This window comes from Myxine glutinosa, chromosome 9, assembly GCF_964187855.1.
Source record: "Myxine glutinosa chromosome 9, kmMyxGlut1.1, whole genome shotgun sequence".
Classification (NCBI taxonomy): Eukaryota; Metazoa; Chordata; class Myxini; order Myxiniformes; family Myxinidae; genus Myxine; species Myxine glutinosa.
Genome location: NC_136269.1, coordinates 86,196,375 through 86,215,084, shown reverse-complemented (window position 1 = coordinate 86,215,084; position 18,710 = coordinate 86,196,375). Strand labels below are relative to the sequence as shown.

Below are 18,710 nucleotides of genomic sequence, written 5' to 3'. Positions count from 1 at the left end.
GGGGGATGTGTGTGTGTGTGTGTGTGTTGGGGGTGGGGATTGGTGGGGATGTGTGCGTGTGTTTGTGTGTGTGTTAGGGGTGGGGGGATGTGTGTGTGTGTGTGTGTGTGTTGGGGGTGGGGGGATGTGTGTGTGTGTTTGTGTGTGTGTGTGTATGTGGGGGGGGGGGATGGTCGGGGGAATGTGTGTATGTGGGGGGATGTGGGTGGGTGTGTGTGTGTGTGTTTGGATGTGTGTGTGGGTGTGGGGGGGTGGGTGGATATGTGTGTGTGTGGGGGGGGGGGGTGGGGCTGGTTGGGGTGTGCGTGTGGAGGAGGGAGGGTTGGATGTGTGTGTGTGTGTGTGTTGGGGGTGGGGTGTGTTTGTGTGTGTGTGTGTGTGTGTGTGTAGGGGGGGATGTATGTGTGTGTGTGTGGGGGGGGGGGGGGGAGGGATGTGTGTGTGTGTGTGTGTGTGTGTGGAGGGGGGGGGTGTGGAGGGGTGTGCGAGTGGGGTGTGGGGTTGGGGGTGTGTGTGTGGGTGGGGATAGGGATAGGGGGGATGTGTGTGTGTGTGTGTGTGTGTGTGTGTGTGTGTGTGTGTGTGTGTGTGTGTGTGTGTGTGTGTGTGTGTGTGTGTGTCAGGGTTGTATCCAAGGGGGTTGTGTCAAAGCATGTCCAATGAAAGTGGGGTTGTATCAAAAGTGGGTGCGAGTAAACCGGTCGTCACTGCCAGCAGTTTTAAAGTGGCAGTTCTAGTTTAATTTGAGTCTCCAAGGACTTAAGCTTCTTGAAATTGAGCTTTTTAGGTACATTTGGAGCTGTCCTTCTAAGTTATGACCATCTGAAAGTCGCAGGAAGTTTTTACATGGAAGTGGTCTGGAGAGCTTTCAGGGCCTCGCATGGCTCTGGTTTTAAGAATGTCTTTCATGTCATTATGCCGTGTGAGAATATAATCAAGGAGATGGTGGTGTTTGGATCTTGGGTGTTTCCATGTATAGTAGTGATTATCAGGCTGGTAGAAGTAGGTGTTTGTGATGGAAAGATGTTGTTGAATATAAAAGCCAAGTGAGAGCTCTCCATTTGCGTTGCAGCTTCCTTTTCCGAAATCGCCTATGGCAGGCTCATAGTTTCTGAGGCTCCATGGGAACAGTGTATACACTATGTGTACATGAACCCTCGCCTGCTTTGGCATTAGAATAGTTGGGGGTCCATATGTTTTGGAATGGGATGTCGTTTTGCGGTTGGTGCTTTTGGTAAAAGGTTGTGTTTTTGCAAATGTGCAATCATTAATTGTAATTGACAAGCCGGAGTGTGGTTCATTGACGGAAGGTATTGTTGTGAAAAGCACTCCAGGCACTGGGAGCACGCCGGCCATGAGTAGGCTGTGGGCCCAGAGGGGCATGCCAAATTGATGGGCCTGCGTACCTAGGTGGAGGACTAATTGCCAGAAAGATCACCGGGAGGTTGTCAGACATTACAATTTTTTTTTTTCCTGTTTGGCGTTTCCATTCGAGAAATCCCTCTCCTGCTTCCAGGTCTTCAGAACAGCTGTTCACCACCATCTCTTATCTTCTCCCATCCAAAACCTTGATCTTTTCTACCCCCGTTAAAACACCCCAAATCCACCTCTTTCAATCTCCAACTTCTTTCCTGAAATTCCTAGTGGTGTTCATTTGCTTTATACCGTGTACCCCTCCTACCTCCGCCCAGCCCTCTCCCTTCCACAGATCTACTGATGTCCCTGTTCTTTACTGTTGTGCTTGTGTGCTTCCCTCTCTCCCCCTCTTGTCTCCTGCTCCCTTCATTGTATGTTTTATGTGTCCATGCATGTTTTAATGTTTTAATGGGTCTCACAAGGGCCTCGATTCTGCATACAATTTTTTTTTTAAATTCTTCTTGAAGTATCTATCTATAATTCCAGCAATCTCTGTGTGTCTGTCTGTGTGTCTGTGTGTCTGTGTGTCTGTGTGTCTGTGTGTTTGTCTGTGACCGCTGTTTCTCGACAACCACGGGTCCGATATACTTGAAACTTGCCAGGTATATTGCTGGGGACCCGAGGATGTGCCTTTTCAAGGTTTGTAATTAATCGGACAAGTACCTACCGAGCTATGTCCAAAAAACGCTTCAACCAATCAGAGAGCAGCGAGCTATCACGTGTGCCGAACCGTTAATGCAATGCAAGCGTTAATGCGTTAATGCAAGGCTTTTCTTTTTTTCCCTCTTCTCTTTCTACTTTTCCTTGCGATTAAATTGCAAACAGCCAAAATACGTTGGCGCTAATTGAATAATTGGCCATTAACACTAAAATAATCGTAACTGCGATATGCCAACTTCCGGACAGTGCAGCCTTCCATGCTGTTGTTGTTTGCAGCAGCTGTTTGCAGCAAGGCAAGGCTTTTCTTTTTTTCCCTCTTCTCTTTCTACTTTGCCTTGCGATTAAATTGCAAACAGCCAAAATACGTTGGCGATAATTGAATAATTGGGCATTATGTTTTACAACTAATAAAAACGAATTTGCGATTCATTCGCTTTCCTGCGCGTTTGTGTACGCGATGGCGATTTCTTTACCAAACTCCGGAAGCCGTTCGCTTTGGACCGAACCATTGCATGTAAATAGAGGGGGGGGATTGTCACCACTCGCAAGCCGTTCGCTTTGGACCAAACCATTTCATGTAAATAGGGGGGGGGATATAATTTTAGATATATATATAGTACGGGCATGCCCTAGTAATATCAAAATATATAAAAGTACATGGAAGTGTACACAAACGTCAACAACCACAGCCTTGACAACAACAAGTACATGTTATAAAAATGTCTTTTTTGTGTGTTTTACTTCATTTTACACCTCATTGAGATTCACAGATAGACATGAAATATGTTTGTGAAGTACAACATACTGTCTTCTGATTAAATCCGCCAGGGAAGCAACAGGTCAGCATGTCTAGTGTTGTACACATATTTAATTTATTTGTGTTCTCTAATGCACAATAACTCTCCATAAACATTTGCATATAACTTTTCATCCTTGGGAGTCCTAGTCCTGAATGCCAGAACCTAGCATTTTCGTTTTATATTAAAAATATTTGTTTTCTCTTAGTAGAGGAAACGAAAGTGAAAAAGTGGCTTAGAAATTGATTTCAAAATAATTTCATGTTAGAGACAGGCATCGAGTGGGAAGAGTTAGGGCATGGGGTGGTGCATTGGGAAAGGGTGGATGCCAACTGAGATTTTCCCGAAAAGGGTAATTTTAACCCCTTTTTTGCTAAATCAGTATTTCCGAAGTGTTGAAAAAGAGAAGAGATGTTTGTAACAATATCCCATTTATTTGCCCAGCCATTTTACTCTACATGGGGTTTTTATACATCATTTTGTTGCTGATGATATTGCCTACAAAATGCATCTCAGTATCTTTAAATATATATATATAATTAAGGGGTTACCATGGTTACAGTGGGGGGTCAAAGGTCAACCTATGGCAAAAATATATAATTTTCTCACACTTTCTAATAGATAGGCAAAATGCCATATAAAACTAAATTTACTGGTTCTAATTGCTTTTATTTATCAATCTTCACATAGAAGAGCAGTTTTTAGTGAGGGAAGATTGATGTAATACCCCTCTGTGGGCAATTAGTGAAGGGTGAAAATTAACCTTTTCTTCAAAAATACATAGAAATTGTGAAAAAAAACCTCTGTTTTGTATTTACCGGTACATGGAATTGTTAAGTGTGATGTTATAGCATACAGTATGCATTGGAAAATGTTTCCAAACCACCATGGTCAAGATTCCTCGTATTGTTTGAGACTCCATCAAAGAAGAAGTCCTCAAGGCTGGTGAAACAGGAGCATCCCTAGTTGAAACATTTGTCTCCACTAGTCTTATTGAGAAGTCAACAGACTTTCATGCTACATTATCTAGGAACAAAACACCATCAATAAGCAGGATGTACAAAGTAAGCATTCAACCAAGTGGAGCTGGCAAACAGAAAGAGATCAAAGCTGACAGGAATCTAATCCAAAGACTGTTTGTGGCAGCACAGGGAGGGAGAGATGTAGACCTGAATAACATCCTGAGGCATGAGCTTTCATCAGTCCCACGTGCACTAGCAGACACCAATGGGAAACTCCATTCTACCGACAAGTCCCAGCTTCAAGAAATGCTGACCAAGGACATGGAAGTGTCAAAAAACCTTCCCAAGAGTACAGCAAAAACCTGCTTGATCATTGACGGCCCTGCACTGACACAAGCAATTGGCAAGCCTGAGAAATCAGAGACTTTTGGAGATCTGAGCAATGTATTCTGTACCAGTGTCTTAAACCGCTTTGGTCCCATGTACTCCAGGGTTGATGTTGTGTTTGATCGGTATCAGGAGGTCTCCATCAAGTCTGGCACAAGGGAAAAAAGAGCCGGCAAAACCCGCCCAATCAGACGTGTCATCAGTTCAAAGGACGTGAAGCTCCCCTCCAACTTCAACTCATTCCTCAGCCCCTCTGCCAACAAGGCTGACTTGGCAGCATTTCTTTCCGGATCTCTCATAGAGATGGCGGAGAACGAGCTACAGTCAACATGTGAATTAGTTGTTGCCGGCGGGTTTGAGGATTTGATGATGGTATGGATTTCTACCGGCAGGAGCACCCACTCCATGAACGCAAACCATGAAGAGGCGGACACCAGGATCATCCTGCATGCCAGGGATGCGACACTACCGGGCTACCAGAGATGTGTCCTTCAATGCCGAGACACAGATGTCCTGGTTGTGGCACTGGCCCTGCGAGATCACCTATCTCCAGAGGTGTGGTTCAGTTCAGGATTGAAATCCAAACGTCCCTTCATCCCCATCCATCAGATGCTTCTACCAGAAGACCAAATTCAGACAATTATTGCATTCCATGCACTAACAGGTTGTGACACAGTCAGCCAGTTCGCCGGTATAGGGAAGAAGACTGAGTTGAAAGTGTTCACTGAAGAGTCAGCATGCCTCCAGAAGATGGGGTCTAAAAACATCAGTGACCAATTGATCCAAGACGCTGAGAAGTTTGTGTGCAAACTGTACCTAAAAACCACCCCTCTTACGGCAATTGATCAAGTTCGCCGAGAAATGTTCCTTCAAGGAAAGCGTTCGCTTGATGCTCTTCCCCCCTCCAAGGATGCACTGGAAATGCATATTCGTCGAGCAAACTACCAATGCCTTGTCTGGAAGGGAGGAGTCACTAAGCCCAGTGCAAGATCTGCCTGATCCAACAACCAGTGGATGGAAGAATGATAGTAGTGGAAACCTCGTTCCCAATTTGATGACCCTGAGCCCTCTTCCAAAAGCTTGCAAGGAGCTTGTGAGCTGCTTTTGCACATCTGGTTGTGGAAAAAGATGCGGCTGTTTCCGTGCAGGACAAAAGACCTGCATTAGTGCTTGCACTTGTAGGGGATCATGCACCAATTCACAGGATGATGATGAAGATGTCGGTAGTCGGAGCCCCGGTTCAAACTATGTTATCCGTAGGTTGTTGGCAAACAGAATAAAGTCTCAAACAATACTAGGAATCTTGACCATGGTGGTTTGGAGACATTTTCCAATGCATACTGTATGCTATAACATCACACTTAACAATTCCATGTACTGGTAAATACAAAACAGAGGTTTTTTTCACAATTTCTATGTATTTTTGAAGAAAAGGTTAATTTTAACCCTTCACTAATTGCCCACAGAGGGGTATTACATCAATCTTCCCTCATTAAAAACTGCTCTTCTATGTGAGGATTGATAAATAAAAGCAATTAGAACCAGTAAATTTAGTTTTATATGGCATTTTGCCTATCTATTAGAAAGTGTGAGAAAATTATTTATTTTGGCCATAGGTTGACCTTTGACCCCCACTGTAACCATGGTAACCTCTTAATTATATATATATTTTAAAATACTGAGATGCATTTTGTAGGCAATATCATCAGCAACAAAATGATGTATAAAAACCCCATGTAGAGTAAAATGGCTGGGCAAATAAATGGGATATTGTTACAAACATCTCTTCTCTTTTTCAACACTTCAGAAATACTGATTTAGCAAAAAAAGGGTTAAAAATGACCCTTTTCAAAAAAATCTCAGCTGGCATCCACCCTCCCCGGATGCTCCACCCCATTCCCGACCTGTTTCTAGTGGATGCCTGCTTTTAACATGAAATGATTTTCAAAATGAATTTTTCAGGTCTTTTCCTCTACTATCTCCACTGACTCGTATTTGTTTCTTTTTCAGCCACTCTACCTTCAAACAACATTCCTGCTGAGTCTGTTTATCCTATTTGCCGATCATGCTTATCGGCTGAGAAGAAATGGGGAAGGCTAGGCATGGATGGGGACGCTTTGGCACCAGCAGGGCGCAATGGAAAAGTGGAAGGCAATGCCACGAATGAAAGAGAGAGATTTGTCATGGCTGATGGTAATGGTAGTCAATTGAGATTGCCAGGTGGGGATTGGGAAGTGAAAGAAGAGGTTTGGAGTGATGTGGAAGAAAAAGGAGTAGGAAAAGAAGGAGTGGAAGAAGATTCATGCAGAATGACTTTGCTTGCTTGCTATCGTGCTCTGTGTCTCTACATTGCTGCATCTCCATACTACACCGCCCTTGTGAAGGTAAGAAAGTTGGAGATAGATCTGTAGAGCTAGCAGTTTCCTGTTTGGCGTTTCCATTCGAGCACAAAGTTCATGTCACTGAGATTCCAGGTTCACACCCACATACTGTGTTGATTTGTTCATTGTTTCCTAATGTCCAGTTTCCTTCAATCATTGAAGAGGGCCAATCGGCACTCCCAATGCGTACTAGGCTCTGTCCTTTTCCAAGTGCCAGCAAGGGCACAAAATGGCTATATGCCCATAGAGTGACAATCCACTTCCAGCTTTGCTTACCTGGTCTTGCCTGGTCTTAGATATGGAGGAACACAGACACCCTTAACCTAATATAGCTCCTAACACGTTTCCCCGTGGCGCACAAACAAACAGGAAGACTTATCCCTATCCACGTGTGTCCTTAATACATGGAGGAAAATCCTTTAAGCTAGTGAACTCAAACGGGGCCTATATATGAATTCTAATAACTGACCTCTAGCCCTTCTCCCCTCCCCTGCCCTCCATTCTCACAACCATAATATTTCTATATGTATAGTATTATACAATATAAACAATGTTGTTGTGTAGCAATGAGGGATCTTTTTGCTAATTGCGGTACTGGCAATAAAAAGTACTTCAAAAATGGGAAGCCGCACACACTCAGCACAGAATCAATCGGCAAGTTACTTAACCACCCAGTCAAAGGTGTTTCAATGCCTCGCTGACAGACATCACATCATCGCATTTTACAATTGCCATTCTGAGGATCCATTAACATCTAAAACTGCTTGACAACATGAAGAGGTAAGTTATAACATTCGTATTTCACTTCACTAAACTGAAGTTTTACAACTCAAATGTAACATTTTTTTTTTTTTTTTTTAAATACAGAATCGAGACTCGTGTAAGAGCTAACACATTGAACATGAAAAGATGCACAGACACATAAAACATGCAATGAAGGGAGTGGGAGACAAGAGGGGGAGAGAGGGAAGCACACAAGCACAACAACAGTAGAGAACAGGGACGCCGGTAGATCTGTGGAAGGGGGAGGAGGGAGGAGTACATGGTACAAAGCAAATGAACACTTCTAGGAATTCAGGAAAGAAGTTGGGGATTTAAAGAGGCGGATTTGGGGTGTTTCAACGGGGGTAGAAAAGATCAAGGTTTTGGATGGGGGAAGATAATAGATGGTGGTGACCAGCTGTTTTAAAGACCTGGAGGGAGGAGAGGGATTGAAGAGAGTGTGGGAGTTTGTTCCAGAGGTGGGAGAAAGGAGGGAATGAAGGAGTGAAGGTGAGCAGAGAGTTGATTTTTGGCAGTTTCACCAGAAGAATGTTGCTGGCAGATCTTGTGTGTCCTGCAGGAATATTTTGGGGACAGCACAGACAAAGCAGGGGGAGCAAGGCCGGAGAGGAGTCGGTAGAAGACAGAAAGACCACCTACTTGCCTGCGGTGCGGTGAGAGAGAGAAAGGCCCTCAGAATCAGCTTCATCGCGGGGGATTCCAATGGTTCTGAATGGTTTGGTTTCAACCGCGTGAAGCCGAGCTAGGTATGAGGCAGGAGCACCAGCCCAGAGGGGAGAACAGTATTCCATTGAGCTGCGGATGAAAGCCTTGTATGTGGTGAGGAGCTCAGAAGTGCCCAGAAAGGACTTCATACGACGAAGGATGCCCAGTCGGCAACTGGCTTTGGAGGCCAGCTTGGAAATGTGGTTTTCCCAGGAAAGATCATGGCAGATAGTGAGACCCAAAAGCTTGAGTGACAGAACTTCTTCAAGGGGATTGTTCAGAAAGTAGATGCAAGGGTTGTCCAGACGGTCTTTTTGGAGAGACAAAGTGAGTGTGTGAGATTTGTCAGGATTGAAAGACATGTTCCACTTGTTTGACCAGTTTGTGATATTGTCCAGGTCTGCAGAGAGTGAAGAGCCTGCTGCCTGTCGATCTGAGGGTTGGGATATGGAGCGGCAGAGAGTGGAGTCATCAGCAAGAGATAGAGAGGATTTTCCAGAGAATCGGAGAGATCATTAATGAAGACCAGAAAAAGCACAGGGCCCAGAACACTGCCTTGAGGAACTCCAGCCTGAACTGGAAGGGGAGAAGAGAGAATTCCCTTCAGGGCATTCTGAAGCCCTGAGGCTTCTGAATTCACTTTGGCGGAGGCTCTCTGAGATTTGGCATTGACTGCGACCAGAAAGGAAGTCTGCAAGCCATGCGTGGAGGTTTCCATGGATACCATACGAGGAGAGTTTGGTGAGCAGGGTGGGGTGCTGGACTGTATCGAAGGCACAAGATATGTCAAGGGATACAGCTGTGATTTCCTGTTTGGCATTGAGGACCTCCATCAATTATTGAGACAGCAGAAGCAGCATGTCCAGAGTAGAATGACCTGGTCTGAATCCAAATTGATGATCCAAGATCAAGCCATTGGAGAAGAGGAAGGATTTGATGTCAGAAGCGATGATCGATTCCATGACCTTGCTGATTATTGGGAGCAAGCTGATTGGCCTGTAGTTGCAAGGATCTGTTTTTGCACCTTTCTTGTGTAAAGCGGTAATGTTGGCTGATTTGCAAGCAGATGGCACATGACCTTGCCTTGCCTTGCCTTGCCTTGCCTTGCCTTGAGAAAAAGAGAGGGTGAAGAGAATTGAGAGCGGGTGTGAAAGAGCGGCAGAGCAGGATTTTAGGACCCGTGGGCTGATGCCGTCTAGTCCAGTTGCAGAATCAGATTCGAGGTTTGACAGAAACATCTCCACCTTGTCAGAAGAGAAGGACACAGAGTCCAGGAGCAGCTTGGTTCGACTGGGTAAGGTGGGAACAGAGAGAGAAGGGTTTGGGACACAAGATTTTGAGGCAAACACAGAGTTGAGGCATTCGGCTTTGTCAGCTGTGTAGCCCATGTGGTGTCAGCTGTGTAGCCATTTGAGGTCAGGGAGGGGATGGAGGGGGGAACAAACATCAGAAACGGATTTGACCAGACGCCACCAGGATTTGTAGGAGGGAGACAGGTTTGAGAGCTCAGTCTTGAAACTAGAGAGATATTGTTTCCTGGCTCTCCTGGGGGTAGACACACACTTGTTCCGAGCTTTGTGGAAGGAACTGAGATTGCTTTCAGTTGGATTAGCCTTCGAAGAGGCAACGGCAAGTTGTTTCAGGGCAACTGCCTCACCACAAGATTCAGTGTACCATGGATGGGAGGAAGGGTATGACAACTGAAGATGAGATGGGATAAATCTGTGCATGAGACAGAGCAGTTTGCTTTGGAAGAATTCCCAGGAAGAGTTGAATTCAGAGGCAGTAGAGATGGCAGACCAGTCCAGATGATTGATGGCTGCTTGAAGACCATGCTAGTCGGCCTGAGTGAAATGCCAGACTCTTCAACGCTGCGGAGGCTCTCTGAGAATGGCCAGAAAGATATCCACTTTAACAAGCAAATGATCAGAAGAACCGATTGGAGCAGAAGAAGAGCAGCAGACATTTACAGGGAAGTTTGTCATCGCCAAGTCTAGAAGAGAAGATGCTCCGTTGACTGAGATCCGGGTTGGGTAATTGACAGATTGTGTCAGTCCCAATGATTCGCAGAAGTTCCTTTGCTGAGATGCCATGGCTGGTGAGAGAGGTACCCACACCCATCCAGCTGGCACCACATATGAAGAAGAGAGAGTTGGGATGAGTGGATAGAAGTTGGTCCATGTTGTCAGACAGCGAAATGTAAATGGAGTCATCACTGTTTGGAGGACGGTACAGAACACATATGAACAAAAGGTTTGAGCGGAGAGGAAGACATAGCCATAGGTACTCCTGGGGGTGGGGTGGACAGAGGGCAGTGCAAGGAGAGTGAGGAAGAGAGTTTTTGATAAAGATTGCAACCCCACCACCAGGACGAGGCTCAGGTCTATCATACCAGAGGAGGGAGTAACCAGGAAGAGATATTGAGGAATCGGAGACATTTTGAAGGAGGAAAGTTTCTGGCAAGCAGATTACGTCTGGTTTATCAGAAGCAACCTGTATGGAGAGATCAATCAGGTTTGAGCAAAGGCCCCGGATGTTTGAGGTTCATACCATTAAGGAAGAGGGAGGATGAGCATCGGGTGCAGGGCAGGGGAGGGGTAGGGTAAGATGAAGGGTGAGAGGGGGAGGTAGGAAGAGCTGTTCATAGTGTGTCAGAGATAGGAGAAAGGGAAGGATGAGGAGGACAAAAGGTTTGTTGGTGATGGGATGAGGCACAGTGAGGGGTTGTTTGAGGGGGGGCAGTGCAAAGTAGAAGGTTGGAGGAGGTGGAGGTATGAGGTAGAAGGGAGACACAGTCGGGAGGAGGCAGCTTTGAGGAGGAGGGGGGAGGGTGGAGAATTGGAGAAAGATGGTTGGGGGGAGATTTGAAGGGGAGGGGTTGGGAGGAGTTTTGAAGGGGAGGGGGGAGTTTTGAAGGGGAGGGGCAAGGGGGGAGATTTGGAGAGGAGGGGTGAGGGGGGAGTTTAGGAGGAGAGGGGTGAGGGGGGTGTTTAGGAGGGGAGGTGGGAGTATTGAAAGGGAAGGGGGAGTTTAGGAGGGGAGGTGTGAGGGGAGAGTTTAGAAAGTGGATGATTAATGAACAACGAACATTTACTACAAACTGGGTTTATTGTGATTTTCAAGTCAGAGATACGTTTGAAAACGATAGAGGACGGGTGGAATGCAGGTGAGTTTAGAGAATGTAGGGAGGAAGAACTGTAATAGATTGAATTTTTTTTTGAAGTGGAATGATTTGAAGAGGAAATGGAAAAAAGCCTTTTAAATAGGAAGAAAACAGCGTGTTGTAATAAACCACTGAATCAAACACTGCAGGGGAAAGTTTAAACATATTTCAATAATATTTAAACAATACCATGACAAACAATCTGGGAAAAGTCCCTGAAGTGAGGACGTGGATTTGAGAAAGAAGGAGAAAGGGTTGAATGAGTATGTTGAAAACTAGAGCTGTAAAGGAGAGTATCGGCTGGTGAGGTGGAAGAAAAAAGAGAAAAAGAGGGTGGGGCAAGACAACAAGCACGTGTCTGCAAAGAGAGAAGGAAATAATAAAGTTTAAAAAATATATTTTTATTTTTTTGTATTTAAAACGTTAGACAAAGGGTAAGATGTTCGTGGGAGGTAGGGGGAGAAAAGAAAATCAAAGAAACAAGCAATACAGCGAAGGAAAGAACTTAGATTTACAAAATACTGATGTGGGGAGGGAAGCCTCGAGGGACCAGGCCGTGCACGAGGTACGACACAGAAAACGATTAATTACACACGAGTTTGCACGAATTACAAAACCAAAACTAACTAGAAACATACAGTAACACATACACAATGAAATAACCAGTGGAATTTTGACAAAGACACGAATGGGAAAATACTTAAACTTTGGAGAGCTCGAAGTGTGCTTCCAAGCCCGGGGAACCGGAAGCGGAAGTGAAGTGAAGTGAAGCAATAATGTTGTAAACAAAGGCCGGATCACAGGTCTCATTATATTACCTTTGTGTGGGGAGCATATGCATGGCAAGGATGCCCTTACAACTATTATGTGGCTTCCACACCAGCAGTATGGATGACTATCACTCTTGCACAAAACTGGTGCCTTTTATCAGGTTGAGGTCCAGAAGGGTAAGGCCATTCAGAATGACCTCCAACCGCAACAGGGGATGGGAGAAAGTCAATAACAATGATTTGGATAGCCTTGCTTGTGCAGCAGACCAGGTGTGATGAGCAGGTAGTGTCCATACTGAAGGTCATTCATGAGCCAGCTGTTTTATTGCTTACTGATAATCCATGAGTGGTGCAACAGTTCTGAAACTAACTAGATTCCCTTAAGCTTATATATAACCCCAAACCCTAATACTGCTCCTTTTAGATGGAGTTGAACCCTTAACGTTTGGGATTCCATTCCAGTGTCCTCACCAACAATCCATCACTGTACCCCAAAGTCATGGTAGTTGTAGTCGTTCGCCAGTGAAAAGGTGTTAGTCCTGCATGTTGGATGATAGTTTCTCAGAACTTGAACTTGTTCTGATGCTTTTGACCACTTTTCTACATAGTGCATTTCAGATTTCATACAAATCTGCAAAATCCATTTATGTGGTATTACGAAGCTAACATAAGTGTCTTATGAAGGGAGAGTCTTTCAACGCTTACAATGTCTTACAACGCCCTCCGCATTGTAGCTGGTTGCTTGAATCCCACCCCGGCATTCCACCTGCCAGTCCTAGCGGGAATCGCCCCGGCCGGCCTCCGACGGGAGGCTGCTACCCTCGCCCTGGCAAGGAATACCCAGAAACACGACTGGCACATCCTGCACAACACCACAACGATAGTGGCGCCTCCAAGCAGACTCAAGTCCCGCCATCCCTACAATAAGGCGGCACAAGAGATGCTCAGTTCTATCCCTGAGGACCTGTCTAGAAGCGCATGGCTGGTGGCATCTTGGAAGCAGGTGTGGGAAACGGCCGGGCCCACCCGCATCCACCGCTACATCTGGGACCCAGGAGGTGGCGTCGTAGGAGAAGACCTACCATGCCTGCAATGGACCTTGCTGAACCGTCTACGTACGGGGGTCGGCCGCTTCAAATTATCGCTGAAGATGTGGGGCCTGGCAGACAGCGCCGCGAGCGAGTGCGGCGAGCCTGAGCAGACTGCCGAACACATAATTACCACCTGCCCTCTATACAGACCACCTTCAGAAGCCGGCCTCTTCGACGTAGGACCAGAGACAAGGGCATGGCTGCACGACACTGAGCTGGCCATCTGATGATACACGAAAGAAGATAAATGTCTTATGATCCCATTCAATGGAAAAATCGTATCATTACCAAACAAACACTGTATTTGCGTTTACTTTATTTTAGAGCTTTTTTTTTTGCTCATGTGGTAATCTTTGAATTTTTTTTTACAACAGTAATCTAAAGTACATAGTTGAGTTTACACTGTACTGTACCAAAGTTTGGGTTATTCCAATGATATTCATACTTCAGGGTAATTAAATTCAACAAATTAACAGGGATAACAGTCATATGTGTTTACTAGCAAGTTTCCCATGCCCGCATGGGATTCCAAACGAGGTATGGATGAAGGGGGCATAAATGCAAATGTCATCTTCTGTCATCGAGCCGGCAAGCTAGGAGCAACAATTCACATGTATTGCCACATCTGATGCAATTTAAATGCTCTAATGGCGGCTCCTTTTGAAACTGTTCGATATATGTAGCTTTTTGATTCCGAGGGTCCGTAATAAAAAATTGTATTGCTTTCAAAGCCAGTGGCCGTTTACAAATTAACTGAGGTAAATTGACAGCCTTTATAAATGTGTGTGAAGCAAACTTCTTCAGTAAATGGTTGGGGAGCACACCCCCATATTTTAGAAGTTGTGGACACCTCATGCTATATTTGGCTGCCCAATATCTTTTTCAAACTTCAGACCTTCCTGAAAAATATTCCAGAGGGCAACCTTCTGTGTACCTCAACACAATTGTAGGAGATCTTCAGCTGCTATTTTCTTCATAGTGTGGCCTTCTCACAGTGTTTGGATCTTCTCATGCTATGCTGTTGAAAGTTGCTTCCTTGGTGCCATTCTGAACCTACTCATAGACTATCAAGCAAGGGAACAAGCTGATGAAAACTAATTTCACATATTCAATTACAACTGACAATTCAATTCAATTCAATTGTGGTTTCTTGTAATTCACATTAATGTAACTGGTGTTGATTAGCTGAATAATTTATTATTATTTGCTGTACAAAAATCCACAAACTGTTTCCTGCATATTTTCTATGTAGTAAGCGGATATTACGAGCACATGATAATACCAGAACGGCACTCGGTAGAACGTATACCTCCACCAGGCTGAACAGTCTACGTTTTGTATCCCACTGATAGGCCGGATCTGCATCCGGACCTGATCCAAAATCTAATCGACTTGTTCTTGTCACCTGCCCAACTCATTCACCGAATTTTGTTCCAACCCATCCACAACTTTTTGAAACGTCATGGTATATACCATATTTGGCAGCATCTCTCAGTAGAGAAGAATCACTGTTAAATTTCTCATATCCAGATCTGGATCTTCACCAAAATCAAATCAATTCACTCTTGTCAAACACCCAACCTATCCACCAATTTTTGTCTGAATCGGTCCATAATTTTTTAAGATATCTTACTCATGGACTTACAGACAAATGGACAAACAGATAAATAGGGGTGAAAACATAACCTCCGTCCATCTTCAGTCCATCTTCAGTCAACAAACATTTTTGAATTTCGAATTTATTTTGTCTGTTCTTAAAGGTAACTGTGATATTATCTTGACTTTCACAGAAATTTATATTTTTATTTACGTATAATTCACACCTCTAACTTTCCACAAATATTTAATAGGGACTTTGCTTCCTTTGCACATCACAAAAGTGAAAATAACCCAAACTTTTGCACGGTACTATGCTGTATATATAAACTGCATGGAAGCTAAAGACATGAGACTTCAGGGATATTTCAGTGTAATATTCCATGAATTACAAGGACATTAGTAGATCGAGCGGAAGTGGAGACGTTTTCGCTTTCAAAATAAACTTTCAAAGCCCAAAACATGACAACTTTTCCAATGGCATCAATAAACACATCAACAACTGTAAAAAGGTGTGACTCTGGAAACCATATGGAAAAACAATAACATATTTCTGGGTTTTGTTGGATCAGGACCATGTTTGTGTTGTTTAGGGGAAAATATTTTGATTCCCGTCATATATGGGATATTAATTGGGAATTCCCAGCATCACGAGCAGTGGGTTCAAGTGGGAATGCCAAACAGCCCAACCAAATTTGCATATTTTCTGTTTCACTCCCATATGGCATGTCTGATTATTATGTAAATCTAATAATAACTGAGTAGTTTTGTATATCTTTTTTGTCACGTATGTCTTGTTGTCTGTCAGCTGACCGATGGAGATAGAAAGTGGGCAGATGAAACAGAAAGGAGAGCCATGGATGTGGCTGCTTTGCTAAGAGAAGGGATGACATGGGGGGCTGTGGATGAGGTTGGAGAAGAGAGAGAGGAAGAAGAAGAAGAGGAATATGAAGATGAGGAAGACTATGAAGGAGGAGAGGTCTCGGAAGGAGAGGAATGTCACTCATTTTCTCCTCTTTCTCACTCTCCTGGAACTCTCCCTTCAGTGTTCAACGGTTCCACCACTGTCACTCTATCTCGATCTTCATCTCTGCCTACATCACTCTCACCCACTGCTCCTCGTACACTGCCTCACCCATCGCGCAAGCGTAGTCGTGTGACTGCCCCACCTCGACACTCCCTACCAGCAACACCCTCTGCCTCTGCTCTGCAACGATCTTCTTCACTTCCTTTAGCCTCCCCTACCCCACGCTCATTTCCAGTTGTCCCCCATCGGCCACGGAACCATCGCTCTCCTGGGCCACGGAGTACAAAAAGTGGTAAAGCCAGCCGGAAGCGACCACTTGATGCCTCACCCAGCCGACCCCACCGTCCGACTCCCACACTTACCTTCTCTGCCTCTTCAACTTCAGCACAGCATGAGATACTTGCAACGTGTAAGCCTAATTGCAGTTATTCATGCTTGATAAGAATTATTATCATCTTGATTGGGTTGATGGTCAAATATAATTTGATAATATTGGAAAATCACGACTGGGCATTTCCAAAAAGGTAACTTCCTTCATTCATGCAGACTCCAGATCATTTCATATTGGATAGTGGTGACCTGGTTGATATTATTTTGTCCAAGTGATTGCAGTTCCAGGAACATATTGTTAACTATTTCTAAACACTATTAATCATTTGTGTTCAGATTTTGATAAGGTGACACACAGCCAAGAGGTAGTTTAATATCTTTTCAGCTCAAAATGCCGTAAGTTATACAGAGGGTATGAACACATCTCACTCTTCCGTGAGCAGAAGTTCTGCTTACAAAAAAAAAGAAAAAAAAGAGACTTACCAGGTTTATATAATTTGCCAGATTGCCTTTTCTTCCCGCTCGAACTTTGTTTATATTTAAATTGAGGCAAAAAATCGAATGCAAACCAGAGGTGAACTGGCAAGACCATAGCTAAGATGTAAGAAGCCTGTAATTTAGTGACGTCCAACAGAGAAAGCGAATTGTGCACTGGCCCATCGTGTTGAGGTTTTTTTTTTTTTGGGGGGGGGGGGGGGGGGTTTGTATACTGAATCGAGGCTCGTGAAAGAGCTAAAAGGTATGGAGCACCGTACTCCATGGAGCACCGTATCTAAGCTTGCGATAAGGTCAAAGGTTTCTTTGATAGCAATTGGGGTTGTTTAGCGTTTGTTTCAAATGAATGGTGAATTAAAAATACTTTTACATATTATTATTATTATCATTATTATTATTATCTTATTATTGTACTTGTATCCAGATGTTCACCCCATGTGTCTTTCTCCTTCTCCCCTAACTCTCTAATTCTTCCCCTCATCCATTTTCCTCAAATTTATCCTTCTGCTGTACTCCTGGTGTGCTTCCCCACTTTAAAATGTGTTCTAGCTGGTCTGTTGCGTTCCATTCTCTTCTGTGCTCTAACTCTCCCATGAGCTTCGACTTTGTATACCGAAAAATATTTTTAAAATATCTTTACTTTGCATGTGTGCACATCTACATTTATTTGAATTTTACTTCTCCATCCCTCTGCCCCCAACCCTCCATTCCCTCTAAACCTATTAGCATGTGTGCACAATGTATTGCCTCCCACATTTAAGTACAGACTCGGCATTTAATATGGAATATTTTTTTTGTGGGGGTGAACTTACTTTTCAAGATGTCTTAGAACCAAAAGTTCATTGGAATTATGTTGAAATTATTCCAGATTTTGTTAATGTGACCTTTAAAAGAAACAAAAACCACATTTGACATTTCAAAACAAATAAATTGATCCTTGAAAGTGATGTAAACTGATATCGAACTCAATTCACGGACAGTACTGTGTTAAACTTCTGTACGTTTTCCAGAAGTATCTCTTTATTTTGCACATTGGCCAAATTTTTTTTTAACAAAAACAAAAGTTAAATTACGACTGGGATTATGGACAGTAAAATTAGTTCAGTACTTCGTGTAACCCCCACGAGCATTCAGGAGAGCACGTACACGTTGAGGCATGCTGTTCACGAGATTTGCCAAGGTTTGGACAGGAATCGCTTGCCATGCAGTTACAATAGCCTGCTGCAATTCACGCACAGAGGTCGGCTGCTGGTCCAAGTGGTCGATTTGACGCGTTAATTCTGCCCACAAGTTCTCTATCGGATTCATATCCGGGGACATGGCAGGCCACTCCATATGCTCTACACCACGGTCAGCAAGAAAGTGTTGGATCATGCGAGCACGATGAGGCCGTGCATTGTCATATTGGAAGACATAGTTTCCTCGAAAGGCTGCACGAGCAAATGGAAGCAATGTTTCTTCCAGAATGGCCCTGTACTTGAACTGGTTCAGGTTTCCATTCAGAACAACCAGGTCAGTTTTGCCCCCTGCATGAAAAGCAGCCCAAACGGTCTCCCCACCACCTCCAGCTTGGACTCTTGGCACTATACAATCTTTGTTGTAGGCTTCAGGCACTTGTCTGCGCACTCGGACGCGGCCATCTTGACGATAGACCAGAAATCTAGACTCGTCACTGAAGATCACGTGATTCCAGTGTCCTGGCTGCCATTGCGGTGCTCTCTGGCCCACTGCAATCGGTGCTGGCGGTGTTGTCTGGTCAGGCGTGGCTTTCTCAGGGGATGCCTGGCATGATAGCCTGCTTGAACCAGTCGTTGGTTGACTAGCCTTCTGGATACAGGCACATTTGTCAGTTGCTGCCACTCAGCCCTAAGCCAATTAGCTGACTTGGTACGGCCATTGCGGACTAACCGGTGCAGCTGGCGATCATCCCTCCTTGTGGTTCTGCGGGGACATCCTGGCCTCGGTATTGGAGTAGGGACACCCCTCCGAGCATTTCGTTTCAGGATCTTTGACACCTGACCTTGAGTGATGTCATACTGCCGAGCAATAGCACGCTGTTTCATGCCGTAATTTCGTAAATCCACCACTTCATGACAAACAGCATTGTCGAGTTGACGGACCATCACCAGAGGAAGCGGCAATAACTT

At 44.5% G+C, this 18,710-nt stretch overlaps 1 protein-coding gene across 2 annotated transcripts in view; it reads left to right on the top strand.

Annotated features, from left to right (window-relative positions):
- Positions 1-18,710, top strand: part of MSL2 (MSL complex subunit 2) — an 83,453-nt gene that overhangs the window by 29,101 nt on the left and 35,642 nt on the right. For both annotated transcript variants that reach the window (XM_068128865.2, XM_078784497.1), the window contains 2 exons: positions 6,233-6,606; positions 15,520-16,147. In XM_068128865.2, coding sequence (XP_067984966.2) covers positions 6,233-6,606; positions 15,520-16,147 — 1,002 coding nt within the window. The remainder of the gene's footprint in view (positions 1-6,232; positions 6,607-15,519; positions 16,148-18,710) is intronic.